A 25,560-nucleotide genomic window follows, 5' to 3' on the forward strand; every position below is an offset into this window, starting at 1 on the left:
TGCATGTGTAGATTTATATCCAGTGTTATACACTTTTTTGTTATTGTCTTTGTAGGCTTGAAAAAGACCTTTTGTAGGTCGAAAAGTCGCCTAAATTTTAAACTATGAAACAATAAAGCATGTTCCTTTAGACAAGGAGTTCATCTTGCATCATTGTATGCTGCCACCTTTTTTGCTACATGTGTTTCCCTAAGGGGCTTATGTCCATAGCCCTGTCGGTGGCTTTGCATCAATCCCAAAAAAATTTTTTTCGCTACTGATAACAAGAAAATCCTTTACTAATAATCTTGTTATTTTTTTTCTAAATTTGCCTCCCCTGGAATATCTTTTTCCATTGGGTTTTGAGTGAGTGCTGTGCTTTTCTGTTTACTATGTTTCATTTTAGATACTGAGCACTTTACTTATATCCTTGTATCTCTATACTGTATATAATATTTTATGTACATGATCCTACCGAATCAGCCCTAATAATATCTATATCCAGCTGAGGAAACGTGTCGATCCGAGAATAAAATATATGTAACTGTTGTTAGCCCAATAAGATATATGCTTCCACTTTAAAATCATATAGCCTATATCTGAGGGATACCCACGGGAAGCCTGAATATTACAGTCAAGTGATCGCTCCAACGGTCTATTTGGAGTGTGCTTGCCCATTCTGTATCCAAATTATCTAAGTACAACTGGCTGAGAGAAATTTGTAATAAAAGACAGAAAGTCCAGTTAGATTTTTCATCTTATTTATTTACCCTCTAGTACAAAAAATCAGTCTGTAAAATTAAGCACGTGCAAAACCTCTTACTTACCTGAAGTAACAATAAACATCTGGCCACAACTATACTAGATCGTGACTCAGCAACATAGACACTTAGTCAAAAACATCCTCCTTTTGTATACCAAACCAGGGTGGGAAAAAGGAAGAGACATAAGTGACAAAAGTAATACTAGGACCATCTGGAATATATGGAAATGGTCATCACTATAAAGCTGATACATGTTGCTTTATATGTGGAAGTAGAGGTCTAATATATTGTCTCCAAAGTCATTTATCTTTAATAGAGATGAGCGAATGTACTCGGTTCGGGTGTTTTTGGACCCGAGCACCGCTTTTTCTGAGTAACTGACTACTCGGACGAAAAGATTCGGGGTGCGCGGGGGGTTGTAGAGGGGAGTGGGGGGGGGGGGGGGGGGGAGAGCTCCCTAGTGCTACCCCCCCCCCCCCCCGCTCCACCACGCCTCCCCCCAAATCTTTTCGTCCGAGTAGTCAGTTACTCGGAAAAAGCGGTGCTCGGGTCCAAAAACACCCGAACCGAGTACGTTCGCTCATCTCTAATCTTCAACTATATCCGTAATATCTTAGAGCAGTAAGAGTCAAAACATATATATTGTACATGCACGAATAGACTCCAAAAATAGTCAGACTACATAGTACTGAGGGTAATGATATTTGTTTGTTTTATGTGTGTCTGAACAAAACGTCTATTGTCTGTGGTGTTCTCATAGTGCCTAATTTTAAATCACTAAATTATTAAAAGTTATGTTTTAAGAAACGATTATAGCACTATCTAATAAAGTCCTTCACAGTGAATCCTTTGTAGAGGTGAGGACTTATCTGTCCCAGTGATTCCTTCTATATGTAAAATTATAATAATATCAGGTATCCATCTTAATACATACTTATGTCATTAAAGGGGTATTCCCATTTTAGGCATAGATGGCATATCCACAGGTGTTATCTTGAACTTTAAAGGGATTTTCCCATCTCAGCACTTCCTGGCTAAGATGAGAAACCCGCAGCTGGTTTCCCATCCACCTGAGCTTGATAAATGTGTTCTTTATCAGTTATTTACAAGGAAGTGCCAATAGCAAGATATATACTTAATCTCAATAACCAATGCAATTGGGTAGACAATGTTGATTTATCTAAGAAACAATTACAGTTAACATCCCACAAGACTATTTGAAGACATCCCTAGAGCAGATGGCATGCACATATCAATTATATAATGTTTAGTTAAGGGGAGCAATGTTCCACACTTTCCAAAAAAAAGTATCAGAGCTCTGCTCATATTACATTCAGAGTCGCTAATTTTGCAGTCATTAGGGAGGTTTTCCCACTACCTAAACTTGCCACATAACCACTCCGTCCTTCATAGTTATTGCTGACAAGGATGTGTGACTACGACTGCCAATCACTGGCCACAGCAGTGACCTTCTATACCCTGTGTTTGGCTGCAACAGTACAATCTCTGGGAACCCCATGACCGTGGGAGTGAAGGGGCCACAGCATTGGTTCAGTGCTGCATTTTCTCCACTGTGTTTTCCTGGTTGGTAGCATTTTGGTCACCCATTGTGTAGAGAAGTGAAGGGAGCCATGCTGTAGTTCCCTGCATATCATGTGTCCAGGAGGGCTGCCATATTCTGCTCAAGCTGAAGAGAGAACTTTCCTTTTCTCCAGCACAATCTGCAGTGCATCACTGAACCAATTGACATCTGTGGAAAGGCATGACTGGTCTACTGATGCCCAATAGCCTCATATGCTTCCAGTCTCTTTGATGGCAAAACCACACAAAGGGAGTCTCCCTCTCTTCCCATCCTCTCTCTGCTCTCCTGGCAATCATTTTGCCCTTTTAGGGCTGGAGTGGCAAGCAGCCCTCAGTATACCCAAGATGAAGCAGTACAATAAGCAAAGCACAGGGAGACATAGAGACTTAACTCAAACTTCTCTTTAGGCCTTAGTCAGACGGGCGTTTTTATCCGCGATTTGCGCATGCGTCCAGCGATTTTATAAAACCATTGCTTTGCAATGGTATCGGACACATGAGCGCTTTTTATGCGCTCGTCCGATAAATTATAGAACAGAAATCGCAGATCGCACCTATGTACGATCTGCGATTCCTGTTCTCTTCTCTATATGCGCTCAATGGGGCCGGCGGCAGCAGCGCCGACCCCATTGAGAACATATAGAATACAAATCATTCTTCTCTGCCACAGCTGTAACAGCTGTGGCAGAGAAGAGCGATGTTTGCCCATTGAATTCAATGGAGCCGGCAATACAACCGTCTCCATTGAAAGCAATGGGCTGCCGGCGTGCGCGGGGTGAATTGTCGGGAAGGGCTTAAATATATAAGCCCTTCCCTGCAATTCATCCTAAAATGTGTTAAAGGGGTTGTCCCGCGGCAGCAAGTGGGTCTATACACTTCTGTATGGCCATATTAATGCACTTTGTAATGTACATTGTGCATTAATTATGAGCCATACAGAAGTTATAAAAAGTTTTTCACTTACCTGCTCCGTTGCTAGCGTCCTCGTTTCCATGGAGCCGACTAATTTTCGCCGTCTAATGGCCAAATTAGCCGCGCTTGCGCAGTTCCGGTCTTCTTCTTTTTTCAATGGGGCTGCTCGTGCTGAATGCCGGCTCCGTGTAGCTCCGCCCCGTCACGTGCCGATTCCAGCCAATCAGGAGGCTGGAATCGGCAATGGACCGCACAGAAGCCCTGCGGTCCACCGAGTGAGAAGATCCCCGCGGCCATCTTCATCAGGTAAGTAAGAAGTCACCGGAGCGCGGGGATTCAGGTAAGCGCTCTCCGGTGTTCTTTTTTAACCCCTGCATCGGGGTTGTCTCGCGGCGAACGGGGGGGGGGGGGGGGGGGGTGGTTGAAAAAAGAAAAACCCGTTTCGGCGCGGGACAATGCCTTTAAAAAAAAAAAAAATTGTATACTCCCCTTTCCGCTGCAGCCGGAGTTCTGCCGCGCCGCTGTCAGTTCTCCTGAACTGCTTCTCGGCACTATTCAGCAGCCGGGGCTTTAAAATCCCCGCCTGCTGAATGATCTGCCTCTGATTGGTCACAGCCTGACCAATCAGAGGCAGGTTTCACTCACACACCCATTCATGAATTCATGAATGGGTGAGTGACTGCTGCCTCTCATTGGCTCAGCGGGAGCTGCCCCTGATTGGTCCCGCTGAGCCAATGAGAGGCAGCAGTCACTCACCCATTCATGAATTCATGAATGGGTGTGTGAGTGAAACCTGCCTCTGATTGGTCAGGCTGTGACCAATCAGAGGCAGATCATTCAGCAGGCGGGGATTTTAAAGCCCCGCCGGCTGAATAGTGCCGAGAAGCAGTTCAGGAGAACTGACAGCGGCCGCGGCAGAGCTCCGGCTGCAGCGGAAAGGTGAGTATACAATTTTTTTTTATTTTAACACATTTTAGGATGAATTGCAGGGAAGGGCTTATATATTTAAGCCCTTCCCGACAATTCATCCCGAGCTTGCCCGCAGCGCATTGCTTTCAATGGAGCCGGCTGTATTGCCGGCTCCATTGAATGCAATGCGCTGGACAGCTCCGGCCCGTTTCTAATGAAACGCGGCTAGGAGCGTTTTTTCGGCAGATTTTTCGGCGCCGGTCACGCGATTTGCGCATGCGCATCCATCATGCGATGCGCAAATCGCGCGAAAAAACGCCCGTGTGACTAAAGCCTTACTCAGAGGCAAGAATTGTATGGTTCCAACAATTCAATTAGCTTGGTGGCTACTTATTTCTCAAAGTTTATGGTTACACAGTGTTTGATTCCTATTAAAGTCAAACGGAAAAAAAATCAGATGCAATAATCTGGCTCAATGGTTAGTGCTATTGCCTTGTGATCTTAAGTTCAAAGCTCTTCAAGAACAGCATTTGCCTGTACTTTGAAAAACTCCACATAGATGCTGCTCTTGGTAAGATTTGAACCTAGAACACCAGCATTGCAAGGCAGCAGTGTTAACAACTGAGCCAACACACTTGTTCTTTCATCTCCATAGGAGGAGAAGAAGGAGAAGAATAAACACAAAAAGAACATAAAAGCTACTTACCAATGTTGTCCTTCGAGAGATTTGAACCTAAAACTCCAGCGGTAGAAGGCCACAGGAGAGCTTTAAACTAAAACAATATGGGAAGGAAAGTGAAAGGCCAGGTAAAAATATACAGCTAATTAATACATTTGAGAAAATTGCTATTAGAAGTGGAAAGAAAGAACAAAGACAAAAAATTCAGATGGAAAGTAGAGGAGTAAGAGACACTGATCACAAACTAAAATGTTTCTACACAAATGCACAGAGTATGGGAAATAAACAAAAAGAATTGGAGCTCCTAACACAGGGAGAGAAATATGATGTCATAGGCATCACGGAAACTTGGTGGGATGATGCACATGATTGGAATACAAGGCTCGAAGGATACAACTTATTTATAAGAAACATACCTAATAAAAGGGGAGGAGGTATTGCGTTGTATGTTAGGAAAACATTCATCTACACAGAGATTCAAGCTTCAGACCATGTTAGTTCTGTAGAAACTGTCTGGGTAAGAATACAAAGAGAAAAAAACAGAAAGGACACCATTGTAGGCATTTACAATAGGTCACCTGGACAAGCAGAATATATGAATGAACTCTTTCTACATCAGATGATCCAGTTCTCAAAAAAAGTACGTCATAGAGGAGATTTTGAATATCCACACATTTGTTGGGAATCTCTCTTAGGCAAAAGTAATAGGTCCAATAAATTCTGCCTCACTATTTCCCAGCTAGGCCTTTTTTCAGCCTTGCGTATTATTTTTTTGGGACTGCAGTGTGCGTTACTTAACCGCTGTGAGCCTCCAACTGCACGCCAATAATTGCATAATTAGTCAGACCACTCTGTGTGTGCTCTATTCATAATACACAGGCCCACGCCTACAGTCGGGCCCACGCCTACACTCTTATCCAACTAATTTTTCCGGCCTTCGCCTACGCTCATGGTACCCCAATGTTTCAGAGGTTGGCCTATACTATTACTACAGAAATTTTACTGGGGTCTGCCTGCCGGCCTATACTTCTGCTACAAAAACGTTACAGGGGGCTGCCTATACTGCTGCCACTTACATGTTACAGGGGTCTGCCTATACCGCTGCCACTTGAATGTTACAGGGGTCTGCCTATACTACTGCTACAGAAGTGTTACTGGGATCTGTCTATAGTGTTACTACTGAAATAATACAAGGGTCTGCGTATACTTCTGTTACAAAAATGTTACTGGGGTCTGCCTATACTTCAACAACAGAAATGGTGGTGGGGTCTGCCTATACTGCTGCTACATAACTGTTACTGGGGTCTGCCTATACTTCTGCCACATAAATGTTACAGGGGTCTGCCTATACTGCTGCTACAGAAATGATACTGGGGTCTGCCTATACTGCTGCTACATAACTGTTACTGGGGTCTGACTATACTTCTGCCACATAAATGTTACAGGGGTCTGCCTATGCTGCTGCCACTTAAATGTTACAGGAGTCTGCCTATACTTCTGCTACAATTATGTTACTGGGGTCTGCTTATACTTCTGCCACGTAAATTTTACAGGGGGTCTGTGTATACTTCTGCTACAAAAATGGTACTGGGGCCTGTCTATACTTCTACTACAGACATGTTACAGGGGTCTGCTTATACTGCTGCTACAGAAATGCTACAGGGGTCTGCCTATACTGCTGCTACATAACTGTTACTGGGGTCTGCCTATACTTCTGCCACATAAATGCTACAGGGGTCTGCCTATACTGCTGCCACTTAAATGTCACAGGAGTCTGCCTACACTTCTGCTACAAGAATGTTACTGGGGTCTGCTTATACTTCTGTCACGTAAATGTTACAGAGGGTCTGCGTATACTTCTGCTACAAAAATGGTACAGGGGTCTGCCTATGCTTCTGCTACAGAAATGTTACAGGGGTCTGCCTATACTGCTGCTACAGAAACGTTACTGGGGTTTGCCTATACTGTTACTATAGAAATGTTACTCGGCTCTGTCTATACTGTTACAACAGAAATGTTACTGGGGTCTGCCTATACTTCTGCTAATGAAATGTTACTGTGGCCTGTCTATACTGTTACTACAGAAATGTTACTGGGGTCTTCCTAGACTTCTGCAACATAACTGTTACTGGGGTCAGCTTATACATTTGCTACAGGAATATTACAGGGGTCTGTGTATACTATGGGTGCACTAAGTCTTCCCATCGTGGTGTTCTACCTATCTGGCCCGAAAAAAACCCAGACTGACTAGGGCATGGCTTGTGGGCCACAGCCAACATGTATTTCCTCTCACGTAACCTCAGCTATCCGGGGCACTGCAATGGGATTTCTTTCTGTACCGTCTGTGTGTTCCTGCTAGACACCCATGCTGCGGGTGCACACAGACTTGCCATAGCAGAGTTGTACCTGCCTGGCACTTTTCAAAAAAACCCTGATTGTCTAGGGCATGGCGTGTGGGCCGCAGCCAACATGTATTTCCTCTCACGTAACCTCAGCTATCCGGGGCACTGCAATAGGATTTCTTCCTGTACCGTCTGTGTTCCTGCTACACACCCATGCTGCTGGTGCACACAGACTTGCAATAGCGGAGTTGTACCTGTCTGTCCCCAAAACACTGACAGACTTGGGTAGGGTGCAGAGTGCAGATGGTTTGCCCCTTGCGTTGTCGATAAGGTATCCGACACCCAAACAGAATGAGTAGCGTGTGGACACATGAATTCCCCATTGCTATGTCACTCACAGCACCTTGAACCACACAAGGTGTTTGCTGGGACAGAGGCTGACCCAGGGCCCGCTCACATACTTCCCACACCGAGTATTGCTGCATTGTGGAGATGTGTAGAAATGCTGGGCTGGCAGCGGACTCCCCTTTATGCCGACGTTTGCAGCTCCTGACGGAGGTGGCAAAGGATTGGAATGAAGATGGAACGTCAATCTATTATCAATTCTCAACAGCATTGTGGGCTATCGCCACACTTTCAAAGAGGGTCGCTGCCTGGCCCTGACAACCCTCTGCAGTGTGTGCCTCTGGTTCCTCCTCATGGCAGACGCACTTATAAATAGACATGAGGGTGGTGTGGCTATGAGGCCAGCGTGTGGCATGAGGGCAGCTGAAGGCTGCGCAGGGGCACTTTTGTGTGGAGGGGTTGGGCAGCATGTAACCCAGGAGAAGAGGCAGTGGTGTGTCCCGCAGGCAGTGATTGTGCTTGGTTGGAGGTAGTGTGGTGCTTAGCTAAGGTGTGCCTTGCTAATGGGGGTTTGTCCGAAGTAAAAATTGTTAGGGATGGGGCCACTCTTGCCGGTATTGTGGCTTAATAGTGAGACCTGGGAACCAGAGAGGCAGCCCAACATGTTACCTTTCACCTGCCCTATCCATTTCTGTGGCGTTTACATCACTTTCGTAGGTTTTGCAGATTTTCACAAATGAAAACCTTAGCGAGCATCCGTCATATACAAAAATGCTCGAGTCGCCCATTGACTTCAATGGGGTTCGTTACTTGAAACGAACCCTCGAGCATCGTGGAAAGCTCGACTCGAGCAACGAGCACCCGAGCATTTTGATGCTCGCTCATCTCTAGCTGCGATCTTTGGAGGCAGTAATCATGCTATCCTTGAATTTTGGATAACAAGGGAAGGAAGACCTGAGAAGACTCAGACTTCTAAGTTGGATTTGAAAAACGCAGAACTTAATGAACTCCGAAAGAAGATAGGAAGAAACCAATGGCTGGATGTTCTTAATGGTAGAAATGTCCAAGAAGGTTGGGAAATATTGCAAAATTAGAGATTCTCAAAGCACAATCATTACCAAAAGAAAGAAGAATGAAAAGGATTTAAACAGACTAGGATGGATGAACACAGACCTTAAACACATGCTAAGAAGGAAGAAAAATATGTTTATCGAATGGAAAGATGGGGGTCATATCTAAAGAAGAACATACTGCAGTCTAATAATGAATTAAAGCTTGCAAGAGAGGCCAAAAACAATAAAAAAAGGTTTTTGGGGGTATGTGAAAAGCAAAAGAATAGTCAAAAAGATGCTATTGGATGCTTACAAGATGAAAATGGTGAATTGATTAAAATGATGTTGAGAAGGCTGAACTTTTACATTCCTATTTTGCATCTGTTTTCTCTCAGAAAGTAGATGGAACATCAACTGATCTTCCCTGTGCTATTGGGGGGGGGGGGGGGGGGGGGGTAAAATAATGCAGGCTATCTATAAGCAAAGAGATGGTGGAAAAACACTTAGCTAACTTAAATGAATTCAAATCTCAAGGTCCAGATGAATTATATCTTAGGATACTGAAGGAAGCAACAGATGTAATTCTTGAACAACTTGCCATAATCTTTGAAAATTCTGGGAGAATAGGAGAAGTTCCAGAAGATTGGAAAAGGGCAAATGTTGTCCCTATCTTCAAAAAATGAAAGAAGGTGGTGTGAGGATTGGGTAGTTCAAGGATTCATGGACCCAGTTCTGCCAAAACATATAGGGCATTCATTTAAAGCAGTCCATCTTTACATGAGGAAACAGAAAGTCCATAAGTCCACAGACATGTTATCTACACAGTCCTGGCTTAAAGGAGATGTCTCGAGGAAGCAGTGAATTTTTTTTTTTGCCCAGTCCCCCCCCATTAAGCATACATTACTAAGCCCCCCTGTAAATGACATTTCTAGCTGGTTTGTACTTACCGTTCCAGCGTTTCAGCAACTTATAAAAGTTTCCCCAAGATGGCCGCCGGCTCTTTTCCCGTCGCTCGCTGCAGCCCGACGTGCGCGCTCCCGAGACGCTGCCAGCTGTGTCTCCATGACAACATGACGCCCCGCAGCCGCCGACCGGACCCACCGCAGCCGCCGACCAGTCACCCACCGCCAGGCAGCAGGTAACCGGCGCTAGCCCCCGGCTCCCCAGCGCTACGCTCCCGGCTCCCCAGCGCTACGCTCCCCGCTCCCCAGCGCTAGACCCTCAGCCCAGGTGAAGGCCCCGGAGCCCAGCGCTAGGCCCCGGAGCCCAGCGCTAGGTTCCGGAGCCCAGGTGAAGGCCCTGGAGCCCAGCGCTAGGTTCCGGAGCCCAGGTGAAGGCCCCGGAGCCCAGCGCTAGGTTCGGGAGCCCAGGTGAAGGCCCTGGAGCCCAGCGCTAGGTTCCGGAGCCTAGCGCTAGGTTCCGGAGCCCAGGTGAAGGCCCCGGAGCCCAGCGCTAGGTTCCGGAGCCCAGGTGAAGGCCCCGGAGCCCAGCGCTGGGCTCCGGGGCCTTCACCTGTCAGTGAACATCACCCCCGACCCATCACTTACCTGGGCGGCTTCTCGGGACAGCTGGACACCTGGGCGGCTTCTCAGGACGGCAGCTCCAGTTTCTGCACCTTCCTCTAACAGAGGATGGTACAGAATGGCCGCTCCAGCGCGCTCACGAGCAGTGACAGCTCGTCTGCGCATGCGCAGAAGAGCTGTAGCGGGGAGCACACTGAAGCGGCTCGTGCTGAAAGGAGAAGACCGGACTGCGCAAGCGCGTCTAAAAAAGCAAGCTGCCAGCGATTTTAGACGGAACCATGGAGACGGGGACGCTAGCAACGGAGCAGGTAAGTGGAATAACTTCTGTATGGCTCATATTTAATGCACGATGTACATTACAAAGTGCATTAATATGGCCATACGGAAGTGTATACCCCCACTTGGTTTCGCGAGACAACCCCTTTAACTAACAAAATAACTCCACACTGATTGCTCTGGTCAGCCTTTATAGCAGTGAAAAGCTTCCACAATCCTTTTCAGAAGTCCTAAGAAGACATTCATTTGCTGCTGGTTTGCCTCTATATCCTCAGAGCAGACACACCCTGCTGCAGCACCACCAGTGCACCAGTGCAGGTAAGTGCTCTTATCCCCCAGACAAAACATAAAGCATTTTACTCAGAACATTTCCAATAGTTGTAGTACATGGTTCCTAGGAAAAGAAAGGAATAGATCAAACGTTAGGTGGCCAGCCTAATGAGAAAAGCAAAGAAACAAGTGCTTTCTCAGTAAAGGAACGCATGCATCACAACTAAGTTCCTATATATAATGCTAATATTAAAACAAAGAAAACCCAGAAAACTACAGGCCAGTGAGCCTAACTTCTATACCAGGAAAGATCGTTTAATAAATTATTATACAGCATGTATGCAAGTACTGGGATGAGAAAGGAGTAATTCACCAAAGGCAGCATGGGTATGTAACAAACAAGTCATGCCAGACAAATCTAATTTCCTTCTAAGACAGAATCACCGACTGGGTTGATCAGGGAAATGCAGTAGATATATATTATATCTTGACCTTAGTACAGCATTTAACAAAGTATCTCATACTAGCCTTATTGAAAAAATTAACAAATATGGGATTGATAGGTGGATTCACAAATGACTAAGTGATCATACTCAAAGAGTGGTCATAGATGGCTGCACATCCAAGTGGAAGAATGTCTCAAGTGGCGTACCACAAGGCTCTGTCCTGATTCCAATGTTGTTCAACATTTTTATAAATGATTAGAGATGAGCGAGCACCAAAAAGCTTGGGTTCTCTTTACTCGAGACGAACTTTTCGCGATGTTCGAGGGTTCGTTTCGAGCAACGAACCCCATTGAAGTCAATGGGCGACCCAAGCATTTTTGTATATCGCCGATGCTCGCTAAGGTTTCCATTTGTGAAAATCTGGGCAGGCGAGGGGCTACATGTTGGGCTGCATCTCAAGTTCCCAGGTCCCACTATTAAGCCACAATAGCGGCAAGAGTGGGCCCCCCCCTCCCAACAATTTTTACTTCTGAAAAACCCTCATTAGCAAGGCATACCTTAGCTAAGCACCACACTACCTCCAACAAAGCACAATCACTGCCTGCATGACACTCCGCTGCCACTTTTCCTGGGTAACATGCTGCCCAACCCCCCACCCCCCCCCGCGCACGACCCAGTGTCCACAGCGCACACCAAAGTGTCCCTGCGCAGCCTTCAGCTGCACTCATGCCACACGCTGGCTTCGTTGCCACACCACCCTCATGTCTATTTATGAGTGTGTCTGCCATGAGGAGGAACTGCAGGCACACACTGCAGAGGGTTGGCACGGCCAGGCAGCGACCCTCTTTAAAAGGGGCGGGGCGATAGCCCACAATGCTGTACAGAAGCAATGAGAAATATAATCCTGTGCCACTGCCATCAGGAGCTGCACACGTGGGCATAGCAATGGGGAACCCATGTGCCACACACTATTCATTCTGTCAATGTGTCTGCATGCCCCAGTCAGACCGCGGTTTTTTATAAATAGTCACAGGCAGGTACAACTCCGCAATGGGAATTCCGTGTGCACCCACAGCATGGGTGGCTCCCTGGAACCCACCGGCTGTACATAAATGTATCCCATTGCAGTGCCCTGGACAGCAGAGCTAACGTCAGATTAAATGCAGGTGGGCTTCGGCCCACACTGCATGCCCCAACCTGACCGGGGTTTTTAATTCATAGACACAGGCAGGTACAACTCCCTATTGTGAAGTCCCTGTGGACCCAAAGCATGGGTGGGTGCCAGGAAGCCACCGGCGGTACATAAATATATCCCATTGCAGTGCCCATCACAGCTGAGGTAATGTCATGTTTAATGCAGGTGGGCTTCGGCCCACACTGCATGCCCCAGTCAGACTGGGGTTCTTTAGAAGTGGACACATGTAGTTACAACTCCGTGTGGACCGACAGCATGGGTGGCTCCCTGGAACCCACCGGCGGTACGTAAATATATCCCATTGCAGTGCCCAGCACAGATGATGTAACGTCAGCTGTAATGCAGGTGGGCAAAAAATTAATTGGATTACACTGTAGGCGAGGGCCCCAAAAAATTGGTGTACCAACAGTACTAATGTACCTCAGAAAAATTGCCCATGCCCAACCAAGAGGGCAGGTGAAACCCATTAATCGCTTTGGTTAATGTGGCTTAATTGGTAACTAGGCCTGGAGGCAGCCCAGTTAAAATAAAAATTGGTTCAGGTGCAAGTTTCAACGCTTTAATGAGCATTGAAACGTATAAAAATTGTTTACAAAAATTATATGACTGAGCCTTGTGGGCCTAAGAAAAATTGCCCGTTCGGCTTGATTACGTGAGGTTTCAGGAGGAGGAGCAGGAGGAGGAGGAATATTATACACAGATTGATGAAGCAAAAATGTCCGCATTTTTGATGGTGATAGAGAACGATGCTTCCATCCGCGGGAGCAGCCTACGTATTGCTTAGGTATCACTGCTGTCCGCTGGTGAAGAAGAGAAGTCTGGGAAAATCCAGGCTTTGTTCATCTTGATGAGTGTAAGCCTGTCGGCACTGTCGGTTGACAGGCGGGTACGCTTATCCGTGATGATTCCCCCAGCCGCACTGAACACTAGCCGCAGGACAAGCAAGCACCTCCAGGGCATACAGCGCGAGTTCAGGCCACGTGTCCAGCTTCGACACCCAGTAGTTGTAGGGGGCAGAGGCGTCACCGAGGACAGTCGTGCGATCGGCTACGTACTCCCTCACCATCCTTTTACAGTGCTCCCGCCAGCTCAGCCTTGACTGGGGAACGGTGACACAGTCTTGCTGGGGAGCCAAAAAGCTGGCAAAGGCCTTGGAGAATGTTCCCCTGCCTGCGCTGTACATGCTGCCTGATCTCTGTGCCTCCCCTGCTACCTGGCCCTCGGAACTGCGCCTTCTGCCACTAGCACTGTCGGATGAGAAGTTTACCATCAGTTTGTCCACCAGTGCCCTGTGGTATAGCATCATTCTGGAACCCCTTTCCTCTTCGGGAATGAGAGTGGAAAGGCTCTCCTTATAGCGTGGATCGAGCAGTGTGTACACCCAGTAATCCGTAGTGGCCAGAATGCGTGTAACGCGAGGGTCACGAGAAAGGCATCCTAACATGAAGTCAGCCATGTGTGCCAGGGTACCTGTACGCAACACATGGCTGTCCTCACTAGGAAGATCACTTTCAGGATCCTCCTCCTCCGGCCATACACGTTGAAAGGATGACAGGCAAGCAGCATGGGTACCCTCAGCAGTGGGCCAAGCTGTCTCTTCTCCCTCCTCCTCATGCTCCACCCCCTCCTCCTCCTCCTCAACGCGCTGAGATATAGACATGAGGGTGCTCTGACTATCCAGCGACATACTGTCTTCCCCCGCCTCCGTTTCCGAGCGCAAAGCTTCTGCCTTTATGCTTTGCAGGGAACTTCTCAAGAGGCATAGCAGAGGAATGGTGACGCTAATGATTGCAGCATCCCCGCTCACCATCTGGGTAGACTCCTCAAAGTTTCCAAGGACCTGGCAGATGTCTGCCAACCAGGCCCACTCTTCTGTAAAGAATTGAGGAGGCTGACTCCCACTACGCCGCCCATGTTGGAGTTGGTATTCCACTATAGCTCTACGCTGCTCATAGAGTCTGGCCAACATGTGGAGCGTAGAGTTCCACCGTGTGGGCACGTCGCACAGCAGTCGGTGCACTGGCAGATGAAACCGATGTTGCAGGGTGCGCAGGGTGGCAGCGTCCGTCTTGGAGTTGCGGAAATGTGCGCTGACCCGGCGCACCTTTCCGAGCAGGTATGACAAGTGTGGGTAGCGTTTCAGAAAGCGCTGAACCACCAAATTAAAGACATGGGCCAGGCATGGCACGTGCGTGAGGCGGCCGGCTGCAGAGCCGCCACCAGGTTACGGCCATTGTCACTCACGACCATGCCCGGTTGGAGGCTCAGCGGCGCAAGCCAGCAGTCGGTCTGCTCTGTCAGACCCTGCAGCAGTTCGTGGGCCGTGTGCCTCTTCTCTCCTAAGCTGAGTAGTTTCAGCACGGCCTGCTGAGGCTTGCCCACCGCTGTGCTGCCACGCCGCGCAACACCGACTGCTGGCGACGTGCTGCTGCTGACACATCTTGATTGCGAGACAGAGGTTGCGTTGGAGGAGGAGGAGGAGGGTGGTTTAGTGGAGGAAGCATACACCGCCGCAGATACCAGCACCGAGCTGGGGCCCGCAATTCTGGGGGTGGGTAGGACATGAGCGGTCCCAGGCTCTGACTCTGTCCCAGCCTCCACTAAATTCACCCAATGTGCCGTCAGGGACATATAGTGGCCCTGCCCGCCTGTGCTTGTCCACGTGTCCGTTGTTAAGTGGACCTTGGCAGTAACCGCGTTGGTGAGGGCGCGTACAATGTTGCGGGAGATGTGGTTGTGCAGGGCTGGGACGGCACATCGGGAAAAGTAGTGGCAACTGGGAACCGACTAGTGCGGGGCCGCCGCCATCATGCTTTTGAAAGCCTCCGTTTCCACAAGCCTATACGGCAGCATCTCCAGGCTGATCAATTTGGCAATGTGTACGTTTAACGCTTGAGCGTGCGGGTGCGTGGCAGCGTAATTGCGCTTGCGCTCAAACAGTGGCGCTAGCGACGTCTGGACGCTGCTCTGAGAGACATTGCTGAATGGGGCCGAGGACAGCGGAGGTGAGGGTGTGGGTGCAGGCCAGGAGACGGTAGTGCCTGTGTCCTCAGAGGGGGGTTGGATCTCAGTGGCAGGTTGGGGCACAGGGGGAGAGGCAGTGGTGCAAACCGGAGGCGGTGAACGGCCTTCGTCCCACCTTGTGGGGTGCTTGGCCATCATATGCCTGCGCATGCTGTTGGTGGTGGCTCCCCAGCTGATCTTGGCGCGACAAAGGTTGCACACCACTGTTCGTCGGTCGTCAGGCGTCTCTGTGAAAAACTGCCAGACCGTAGAGCACCTTGACCTCTGCAGGGTGGCATGGCGCGAGGGGGCGCTTTGGGAAACAGTTGGTGGATTATTCGGTCTGGCCCTGCCTCTACCCCTGGCCACCGCACTGGCTCGGACTGTGCCCACACCCTGACTTGGACCTCCGCGTTCTCACCCGCGTCCACATCCTCTAGGCCTACCCCTACCCCTAAGCATGCTGTATTACCAGTAGTGCAGAAACAGAACGCTGTAATTAAATGTGCCACTTATTGGCCTGTGGTTGGAGGCTGACTTTGCTTACAGAACGCACAGCAGAGCCAGGAAATAATTTTGCGCAAGCCTGCTGTAACACTTAGCTGGCTGCGTATGAATTAGGAGGACAACTTCCCCCAGCACAGACCCAGTACACTGAGGACAGTCACAGGCAGCCCAAATAGATTTTTTTTCCCAAATGTTTTTGGAAAGGCCCACTGCCTATATTCAATAAATATGTCTTCTGTCCCTGCCTCACCACTACTGGCCCTGGAGTACGTAAAATAACTGCAGACTGTTGCACTGTGGGCTGGAATACAGCGGTGATGTAACAGCCAACACAGAGCCAAGAAATAATTTTGCGCAAGCCTGCTGTAACACTTAGCTGGGTGCGTATGAATTAGGAGGACAACTACCCCCAGCACAGACCCAGTACACTGAGGACAGTCACAGGCAGCCCAAATAGATTTTTTTTCCCAAATGTTTTTGGAAAGGCCCACTGCCTATATTCAATAAATATGTCTTCTGTCCCTGCCTCACCACCACTACTGGCCCTGGACTATGTATAATTACTGCAGGGCGCAATGCTCTGCACGGCCGATATACAAAAAAAAAAGTGCAACACTGCAAAAAGCATCCTCCACACAACTGCACACGGTTAGATGTGGCCCTAAGAAGGACCGTTGGGGTTCTTGAAGCCTAAAATACTCCTAATACTATCCCTATAGCAACTCCAGCAAGACAGCACTTTCCCTGATCTCTGTCAGAACGCATCTGTGGCGAGCCGCGGGAGGGGCCGATTTATATACTCGGGTGACACCTGATCTCGCCAGCCACTCACTGCAGGGGGGTGGTATAGGGCTTGAGCGTCGCAGGGGGATGTTGTAATGCCTTCCCTGTCTTTCTATTGGCTAGAAAAGCGCGCTAACGTCTCAGAGATGAAAGTGAAAGTAACTCGAACAACTCGTGGTACTCGTCACGAGTAACGAGCATCTCGAACACGCTAATACTCGAACGAGTATCAAGCTGGGACGAGTACGTTCGCTCATCTCTACACAGTAACCTTTTAGGCCTAGTGGCCACGGCCGTGATGGGCTACACAAGCGGAATACCGCAGCGGAGTCCGTCACAGCGCCACCCCAGAGACCCCATACTCACCTCTGGATGCACTCCCCGATGTCCCGCATCCCGTGCCGGCGCGCATGTGCAGTACAGTGCATGATGCGCTGGCAGTCTCATGTGACGTGCCGCCAGCGTCATATGACATGCCCACAGCATCACATGACGCGCCGGCCGCATCATATGACAGTGGTGTCGGTGGGCAGGGAAGCATTTTCACGCTATCTACCACTGTGCTACAGCGGAAGATAGCGTGACAGACGGCTTCCATTGACTGCAATGTCTTATACGCCCCGTCGCCTTATACGCCGGTATATATTTTTATTGTAACACATTTCTGGATGAATTGCAGGGAAGGGGTTATATATTTAACCCCTTCCCGACAATTCATCCTGCGATCGCCGGCAGCCCATTGCTTTCAGTGGAACCTGCTGTATTGCTGGCTCCATTGAATTCAATGGGCAAACATCGTTCTTCTCTGCCACAGCTGTTACAGCTATGGCAGAGGAGAACGATCTTTACGCTGACAGTGCGGGGGGGGGGGGCACTCTTGCCGCTATTGTGGCTTAAAAGTGGGACCTGGGAACTTGAGATGCAGCCCACCATGTAGCCCCTCGCCTGCCCTATCCGTTGCTGTGTCGTTCCCATCACTTTGTAGAATTGCCCAGATTTTCACAAACGAAAACCTTAGCGAGCATCGGCGATATGCAAAAATGCTCGGGTCGCCCATTGACTTCAATGGGGTTCGTTACTCGAAACGAACCCTCGAGCATTGCGAAAATTTCGTCCCGAGTAACGAGCACCCGAGCATTTTGGTGCTCGCTCATCTCTAGTTCTAAAGACAAAAAAAAAACAGACATGGTTATCGGTGAAAGGCTGCTGTAAGTTTGGACATAAAATTTGTAAAGTGTGCAGCATGTGGTAAAAACTGACATTTCATCCTCTAGTGATGGTAAGACATATAAAATAACATATTATATTAATTGCAGCACCACATGTGTCGGTAATTTAATTGCATGTGTGATATGTAGGATACAATATGTGGGTTACACAACATGTCTATTTAAGGTTCAGATTAAAGATGAGCGAGCACCAAAATGCTTGGGTGCTCGTTACTCGAGCCGAAAATTTCCTAATGCTCAAGTATACTTGACAAAGGCTTCTTGAGCCGAAACGTCGTCTGATTGTGTTGGGAGGAATAAAGGATTTCTTCATTGCACCGCCACTGCTGCCTTCATCTTCATTTATTCGACTGTAGCAAGTGTATAGGCGGACCCCTGAAACATTTCTGTAGCAAGAGTATAGGCGAAACCCTCAAACATTTCTCTAGCAAATGTATAGGCGGACCCCTGAAACATTTCTGTAGCAAGAGTATAGGCAGACCCCTGAAACATTTTTGTAGCAAGAGTATAGACGAACCCCTCAAACCTTTCTGTAGCAAGTGTATAGGCGGACCCCTGAAACATTTCTGTAGCAAGTGTATAGGCGGACCCCTGAAACATTTCTGTAGCAAGAGTATAGGTGAACCCTGGAAACATTGGTGTACCAACAGTGTAGGCGAACACCTGAAAAAACTTGTTTACCAAGAGTATAGGCGAAGCCCAAAAAAATTAGTTGGCTAAGAGGTATATTCGAAGGCCTAAAAAACTGGTGTACCAAGAGTATAGGTGAACACCTTAAAAATGTGTTTACCAACAGTATAGGCGAAGCCCAGAAAAATTAGTTTGCTAACAGTATAGGCAAAGGCCTGAAAAATTGGTGTACCAAGAGTACAAGTGTACCCCTGAAAAATTGCTTTACTTGAGAAGTGAAGGTGGCGGAGGAGGAGGGGGGGGTTGGAGGAGGTGGCATAATATGCCGCAGAAACCAGCACCTAGGTAGGACCCGCTATCCTTGGTGTGGGTAGCACATGAGCAGTCCCAGGCTCTGACTCGATCCCAGCCTCCACCAAGTTCACCCAATGTGCCGTCAGTGGCCCTGCCCACCACATGTCTTTTGTTGAGTGGACCTTCCCAGAAAACGCGTTGGTGAAGGCATGATTTATGCTGCGGGAGACGTGCTGGTGTAGGGCTGGGACGGCATCCCGGGAAAAATTGTGGCGACTGGGGACCGAGTACCGCGGGACCGCCACTGCCATCGTGTTTTTGAAAGCCTCCGCTTCCCCAAGCCCGTACGGCAGCATCTCCAGGCTGATTAATTTAGCAGTGTGCACGTTTAAAGCTTGTGCATGCGGGTGGGTGGCAGCGTATTTCCACTTTCGCTCCAACGATTGTGTTAGTATGAGGGTTAAAATTCTAAGTGCAACACCAATCGGGCCCACCCCACTTGCCCCGTTGCCGGCCGTAAGAAGAGACACCACACAGAGGTCTGGTATAGTTTCTCACACGGGACATGGCTCTCGACTGACGTCGACCTGCTTTATTACAGATTACATGAGATCTTATACACTTTGTCCCCCCCCCACTAGGGGGTGATGGGCTCATAACCATATATGGGAAGTCCGGATTTGCGGACTGAGACAGTGCAAATTATGTACATTTGAACATCTTGATATCTTGTTCCAGCGCTTCTGGGAAATCGGCCAAGTACATGTGGCCTTCATGTCTGGTTCGGTGGTTTTCTCTGAATTTCTAGAACATCTCTCTTGAAATATCTGATGTAAGGCGACATATAAGTTTTTTTCATTTGGAATTGAATAAAACTTGCATATAGGTATAAAAGCATAAAAAACACATATGGCAATATATATATATACCCTCACAAACCCCCCTAAAAAACTTAATATGGAGATCAAGCATCAGACTTTGCACTCTTCCTCGGTTGTCTCTCCCTTGCGTCAGGGTTTTTCCACTGCCCGTAAGTCCCTACTCCTAAAAGGGAGGGATCCCTACCTCACCTCAGAAGGAGGCCATGGATTCCCTGGGCTTATTTCCGGGCATCCATACCCTCTATCTGTACAAGTTAACACCCCACAGGGTGTGCCCTCGCCAGAACCTAAGGTCTTCTGCACTTTCCCTAGGCAAATGGGAAGTCCACTGACAGTCCATCTTATGAGACTGAGGCAGACACAGTACTAGTCCATCTCTCCATTCTTCTGGTAACGTATCTGGTTGGCATTATCGGAACTGGCTCTTCATCTTTTTCAAACAAAGGAAATTTTGGTCACATTATCCAGTCCCTTACTCATACTCTTTTTGATCAAAGGGAAAATACACATACATGAAATTACATACCCAACCTCTTTCTGCTAAAATCATATCCACGGCCACTCTATTTTGGAACGCCATGGATGCAGTAGGCCCTAACTGGTCAGCTAACCCTTGCAAAAGCATCTCTGGTGTAGTTTACAAACCTCTGCTGATTGTAATAGATATAATTCATCCAATCTACATTATTATTAACAGTGACAATAGCAAATAAGGACTCAAAACCTGCTTAGACATGATCTCTAGAATTAATATTAATCTGGCACCCCCCTTGGCACTCCTATTGTATCTATGTGTACATGTGGATTAAAGTTACCACCTTGAACGTCAACGTCTCTCTTAGCACGATGCGGTGTTGGATTCTCACCCTCAGTGTAGGCTTCATATTGCACATTTGATTGTATTAATTTGTTGTGAAACAGGGGGCTAGTGTACAGTAGTCAAAGGTGTGTGTTAGAGGAATTGTACCACATTATAGCATGTAAAGGATATGCAGGATCATTAGTTTTTGCAGTGCGAAGTGTGGATCCAAGTGGGTTTTCCTTCAAGCTTGACTGCAGTTGGGTGAACAACATCTGGTAAGGACATTCAAACAGGGTTTCTCTCTCAAACTTTTTCACATAGACCCTGTCACCTGGTTTTAGATTGTGACACTCATCTGTAGAACCTGGGAGAAAAGCAGAGACTACAGAATACATTACTAACAATTCCTTGGAGAGACCTATGACAAAATTAACAAGAAAATCATTCCCCAAACTCTGCTACTGTGGCATGTACCCTCCTGAGAAAAAGAAAAACTAATAGAAGACACTCAATTCAAAATTTTACCATTTCCTCCATCGCCTTTTGTATCTACTTTCCCCCTACTCCGCGGATGGTAGGGTGTGTGAAAAGCCTGGAATATACCCAAAACAGACATGATGTGTTGCATTATTTCACCTGTGAAGTGTGTACCTTTGTTTGACTCAATCACTTCCGGTACCCCATATCTGCGGATTACCTCATTCATGAGCTTCTGTGCGGTTATCTGCTTATTTACTTTGGTAACAGGGTAGGTCTCCAACCTGAAAAGAAATCAACAACAACAAGCACATTTTCATGCTTCCCAACAAGTAGGAGCTGAGTGTAGCCAATTTGCAATCCCTGAAATGGGTAGAGTGGTCTAGGCAAGTGTGATGTGGCAAATTTACTTCTGCCCTGTTGCTTTACGGCAAAGATCATGCAAAATTGGACAAATGATGCAGCAGCTACAGAAAACCAAGGAGCCACCCGTCCTTGTTCAAGCATCGACATCATTGTTGCTTTGAGAGGTGCGTCTTTCCGTGCGTCAGCTGGGCCATCATGGGGCACAGGGACTATGGTAAGCAAGTGCTGTTGACTGTTCACCATACGCCGTCCCTTTTTAGTCCATTTGTCTTTTTCTTAACTGTAAAGTCTTTAGCATATCAAAGTTCAATGTTTTTATCAAAGTCCAAGTTCAAATCAAAGTCCAAAATTATTATCAAAGTCCAAGTTGTTATCAAAGTCCAAGTGTAGTCAAAGTCCAAAATTATTGTCAAATTCTTCTTTTCTTCCTTCTTCCACGGCTTGAGGGCCGCTGCTTTTGCTGTGTGGTCTGTGATGGCGTTGCCTCTTGTTTCTCTGGTGTAGGAATTGGTGTGAGCTTTCCACCTTGTCAGGTAGAAGTAGGGTCTCCGTGAGACTGCACCGCTGCATCATTCTTAATTGGCTGTCCTGCTGTGGTAAAAAACTGTCTGGCCTTCCATGTTGGGCCGTAATCATGAGCTATGCCAAATGCATACCGGGAGACAGTGTAAATGTTTGCCGTCTTACCTTCCTCCACTCTACACGCCTCCGTGAGTGCTTTTAGTTCCGCTTCTTGTACTGCGACATGCGGAGACATTCTGCTTTTTAGGACATCTTGTTGTGTAACCACTGTATATCCAGTGTGGAGTCGTCAATCACCCTAGGTACCATCTATAAAAAACAACTCAAAATATGCATTATTAACAAGGGCTTTCAGTAACTTTTTAAAACTTAAATTTTCTTGTTGCATCACTGCTAGACAATCAGGCTGATATTCTATTTCAAAAAGATCAGAACTTTGTTGCAAAAAATTTTTAAAAATTTAAAAAATGGCTTGCAAAAAATTTAAAAATGGCTGACTTGCAATACCTAAAATGGCTGACTTGCAATACCTAGATCACCTATGCCTTCTCCTCCCCCCCTTTAAACCAGGGTACGCAATTGGAACAATAGTAGCCGGGTTTAAGTTATTATAACATTGTAAAAAGATTTGATGGAAGCAGATAAGGCCTGTAAGATGTTAGCACCTATAGCAGAAACATGAGTTACATCGGGGAAGAATAATCTACAAAACCTCTACTAATATTTGAAATGTGATATCCCTTTAAGTGAATTCATTATTAGTCTGTTCCTGCCTGCAATTTCTTATCAAAATCTGAGACAGGAGAAAAAAAAAAAAAACTAGCTGCTCAAAATCCTCACCCCCTCCCTTGGACAAGAAGAGGGATGAAACATTATTACGTACTATTACATCATCTAGCTCCACCCCTTCGATATTGGCACATTGCGTCCGTCTTCTCAACTCCATTGCAGCTTAACCGTCCACACGTCCACATCACCAACTCTCATCCATCCATGCTCTCAAGTCTGCTCCGTCACCCCCCTTTGAAGGTGTACCAGTCCATGCAGATGCACGGACAAAAAAAAGTTTGACAAGCATACATACATCAGCTGAAAAACACCGAGGTGAGTGCTATTATAAAGTACATGATTCTATTGAGATGAGATTGTGAATGAGCGCTGTCTTTGACAAATTATGTGAAAAAAAAGTTTGCTGAGTGACTGTAATATTCTATATTTCTTATCTACTGAAGCTATTATATGCTGTATTAAACGCTGAAGTGTTTTAGAATCTCTGGGTATTTTTCAACCCCCCTTGTGACCCTGAGCTCAGAGTGAATCTGAAAGCCCCCACTTTTTTAAAATAAATCTCTTATCTCTCCGCGACTATGAAACACATACTGAATAAGTTTTAGCTTAAACTATTGCCTGCATTTTGAAATCATAATTAACACATATGCTGGGACCTTGCAACATTCATTTTCAACCCCTGTATAAGTAAGAATATACATTAGAAATTACTATATTTCCCTGCCTACTAAGACAGTATAACTAATTAAATTCATTTCAATTCATTGCAAGCAAGCAAAGATATTAACCAAGGATGTTATTGCATTTTCTCTCTCGCTGTTATCTTCCTGACCTTGGAAGGCTACACAGAGTCGCAGCTACATGTCAACAAGCCTCTTCTCCCCTAAAAGCAAGCTGTTAACTATTTGCACTACAGTATATATATATATACACATATACATCCACCTAGTATGGATTATACATATTATCTATTATCTATCTTGTATTATACACATTTCCATCTCTTTCTTTGCCAACAAATTACATGCATTGTAACTTACTTATCGACTTTGCCTGCTCCTTCAGCACTTTTCTCTCCCCTACCTAACTGCCAATATAACCTTCAATAGACACTCTCCTGACGCCCTCTTGATCACTTACTGTAGTTTTCAACATTTCACTTACGGATACTTTCTTAAACAAATAATGTGTATATACAACTTACTCTGACTGTCTCTCTCTCTCCTCCTAGCAAACCTTGGTCTTCCAAGGCACCTCTGGGTCCTAAAGACCTCCTCCCAGACACCATTTTGTAATCTACCATGCGGGTCGGTGTCACACATTTTCATTAGAGTTTTCTTACATTTTACAGATTCATCCACACGGCGGCAGCCCTTGAGGGGCTCTATCTTCTTTAATAAGATCTTACGCATATTAGAACATCAACAATAATAATAATAACACGCTCCATAGAGTGAATCCTTCTGACCCGAATTGTCAGCCCCTTATATATGGCAATACAACCGAAGGCATCTTCTTCTTATGGAACCAGTCCCAAAGAGTACATCCCTCTCCTCAGCTAAACCATCAACAACTAAACTACACTAAAACGGAGGGTTCCTTCGTCAATGGGACCTGTCTTACAGAGTGCTTCCCTCTCCTCTAAACCATTAACAACTAAACTAACCGAGGGTTCCTTCGTCTGTGAGACAAAATAAAAAGTAAGAGGAAAAAAAAAAATTCTGCAGATACAACAAACAATCAAACAATCTCCACTATCGCTAAAACGCTACGGACTTCAACAACAAATAGACTACAGACTAGTTTCTGGGTGAGCCATTGGTGCGCATATCACGGTCAGTGGTCCATGACGGCAAACCCGGAGCCCACACGAGTTACCGTGTAGAACTCTTAACCCAACCCGTCCGGTCACAAACCACAGATAGTCAGTCCTGCTGCAAGACTCGCAGTGTAAAACACAACATAAATATATGTTTGTCTTACCTGGAGTTCTTGTGAGTTGATCAGGCTCGGTTTGCAGCAGGACGGTTTCTCAGTGGCGTGGATCCGGGTGAATTGCGTTGTAAGCTCCGATTTTACCGCCCCACGTTGGGCGCCATTTATGAGGGTTAAAATTCTAAGTACAACACCAATCGGGCCCACCCCACTTGCCCCGTTGCCGGCCGTAAGAAGAGACACCACACAGAGGTCTGGTATAGTTTCTCACACGGGACATGGCTCTCGGCTGACGTCGACCTGCTTTATTACAGATTACATGAGATCTTATACACTTTGTCCCCTCCCCACTAGGGGGTGATGGGCTCATAACCATATATGGGAAGTCCGGATTTGCGGACTGAGACAGTGCAAATTATGTACATTTGAACATCTTGATATCTTGTTCCAGCGCTTCTGGGAAATCGGCCAAGTACATGTGGCCTTCATGTCTGGTTCGGTGGTTTTCTCTGAATTTCTAGAACATCTCTCTTGAAATATCTGATGTAAGGCGACATATAAGTTTTTTTCATTTGGAATTGAATAAAACTTGCATATAGGTATAAAAGCATAAAAAACACATATGGCAATATATATACCCTCTATATACCCTCACATTAGCAACAACTGAGTGCTGCTCTGGGAGACATTGCTAGAGGCCGTGGAGGACCATGGAGGTGAGGGTGTGGGTGCAGGCCGGGAGGCGTTTGTGCCTGCATCCTGGGAGGGGAATTGGATCTGTGTTCCAGGTTGTGGCACAGGGGAAGATGCAGTGGTGTGGCCTTCGTCCCACCTTGTGGGGTGCTTGGCCATCATATGCCTGCGCATGCTGGTGGTGGTGAGGCTGGTAGTGGTGGCTCCCCGGCTGATCTTGGTGCAACACAGGTTTCACATAACTGTTCATCGGTCGTCCGCGGTCTCACTAAAAAACATCCATACCTTTGAACACCTAGCCGTCTGCATGGAGGCTTGCCGCGAGTGGGTGCTTTGGGAAACAGTTGGGGGATTCTGGCCTCTGGCCCTGCCTCTC

The 25,560-nt window shown here is 46.9% G+C and overlaps 1 protein-coding gene across 1 annotated transcript in view; it reads right to left on the reverse strand.

Annotated features, from left to right (window-relative positions):
• LOC136626596 (intelectin-1-like) overlaps nucleotides 1-16,961 on the reverse strand; it is a 59,042-nt gene extending 42,081 nt beyond the window's left edge. Inside the window, exon 1 of the mRNA XM_066601643.1 lies at nucleotides 16,933-16,961. Coding sequence (XP_066457740.1) covers nucleotides 16,933-16,961 — 29 coding nt within the window. The remainder of the gene's footprint in view (nucleotides 1-16,932) is intronic.
• Nucleotides 16,962-25,560: the final 8,599 nt, after the last annotated feature.

Source organism: Eleutherodactylus coqui, chromosome 4, assembly GCF_035609145.1.
Source record: "Eleutherodactylus coqui strain aEleCoq1 chromosome 4, aEleCoq1.hap1, whole genome shotgun sequence".
Lineage (NCBI taxonomy): Eukaryota > Metazoa > Chordata > Amphibia > Anura > Eleutherodactylidae > Eleutherodactylus > Eleutherodactylus coqui.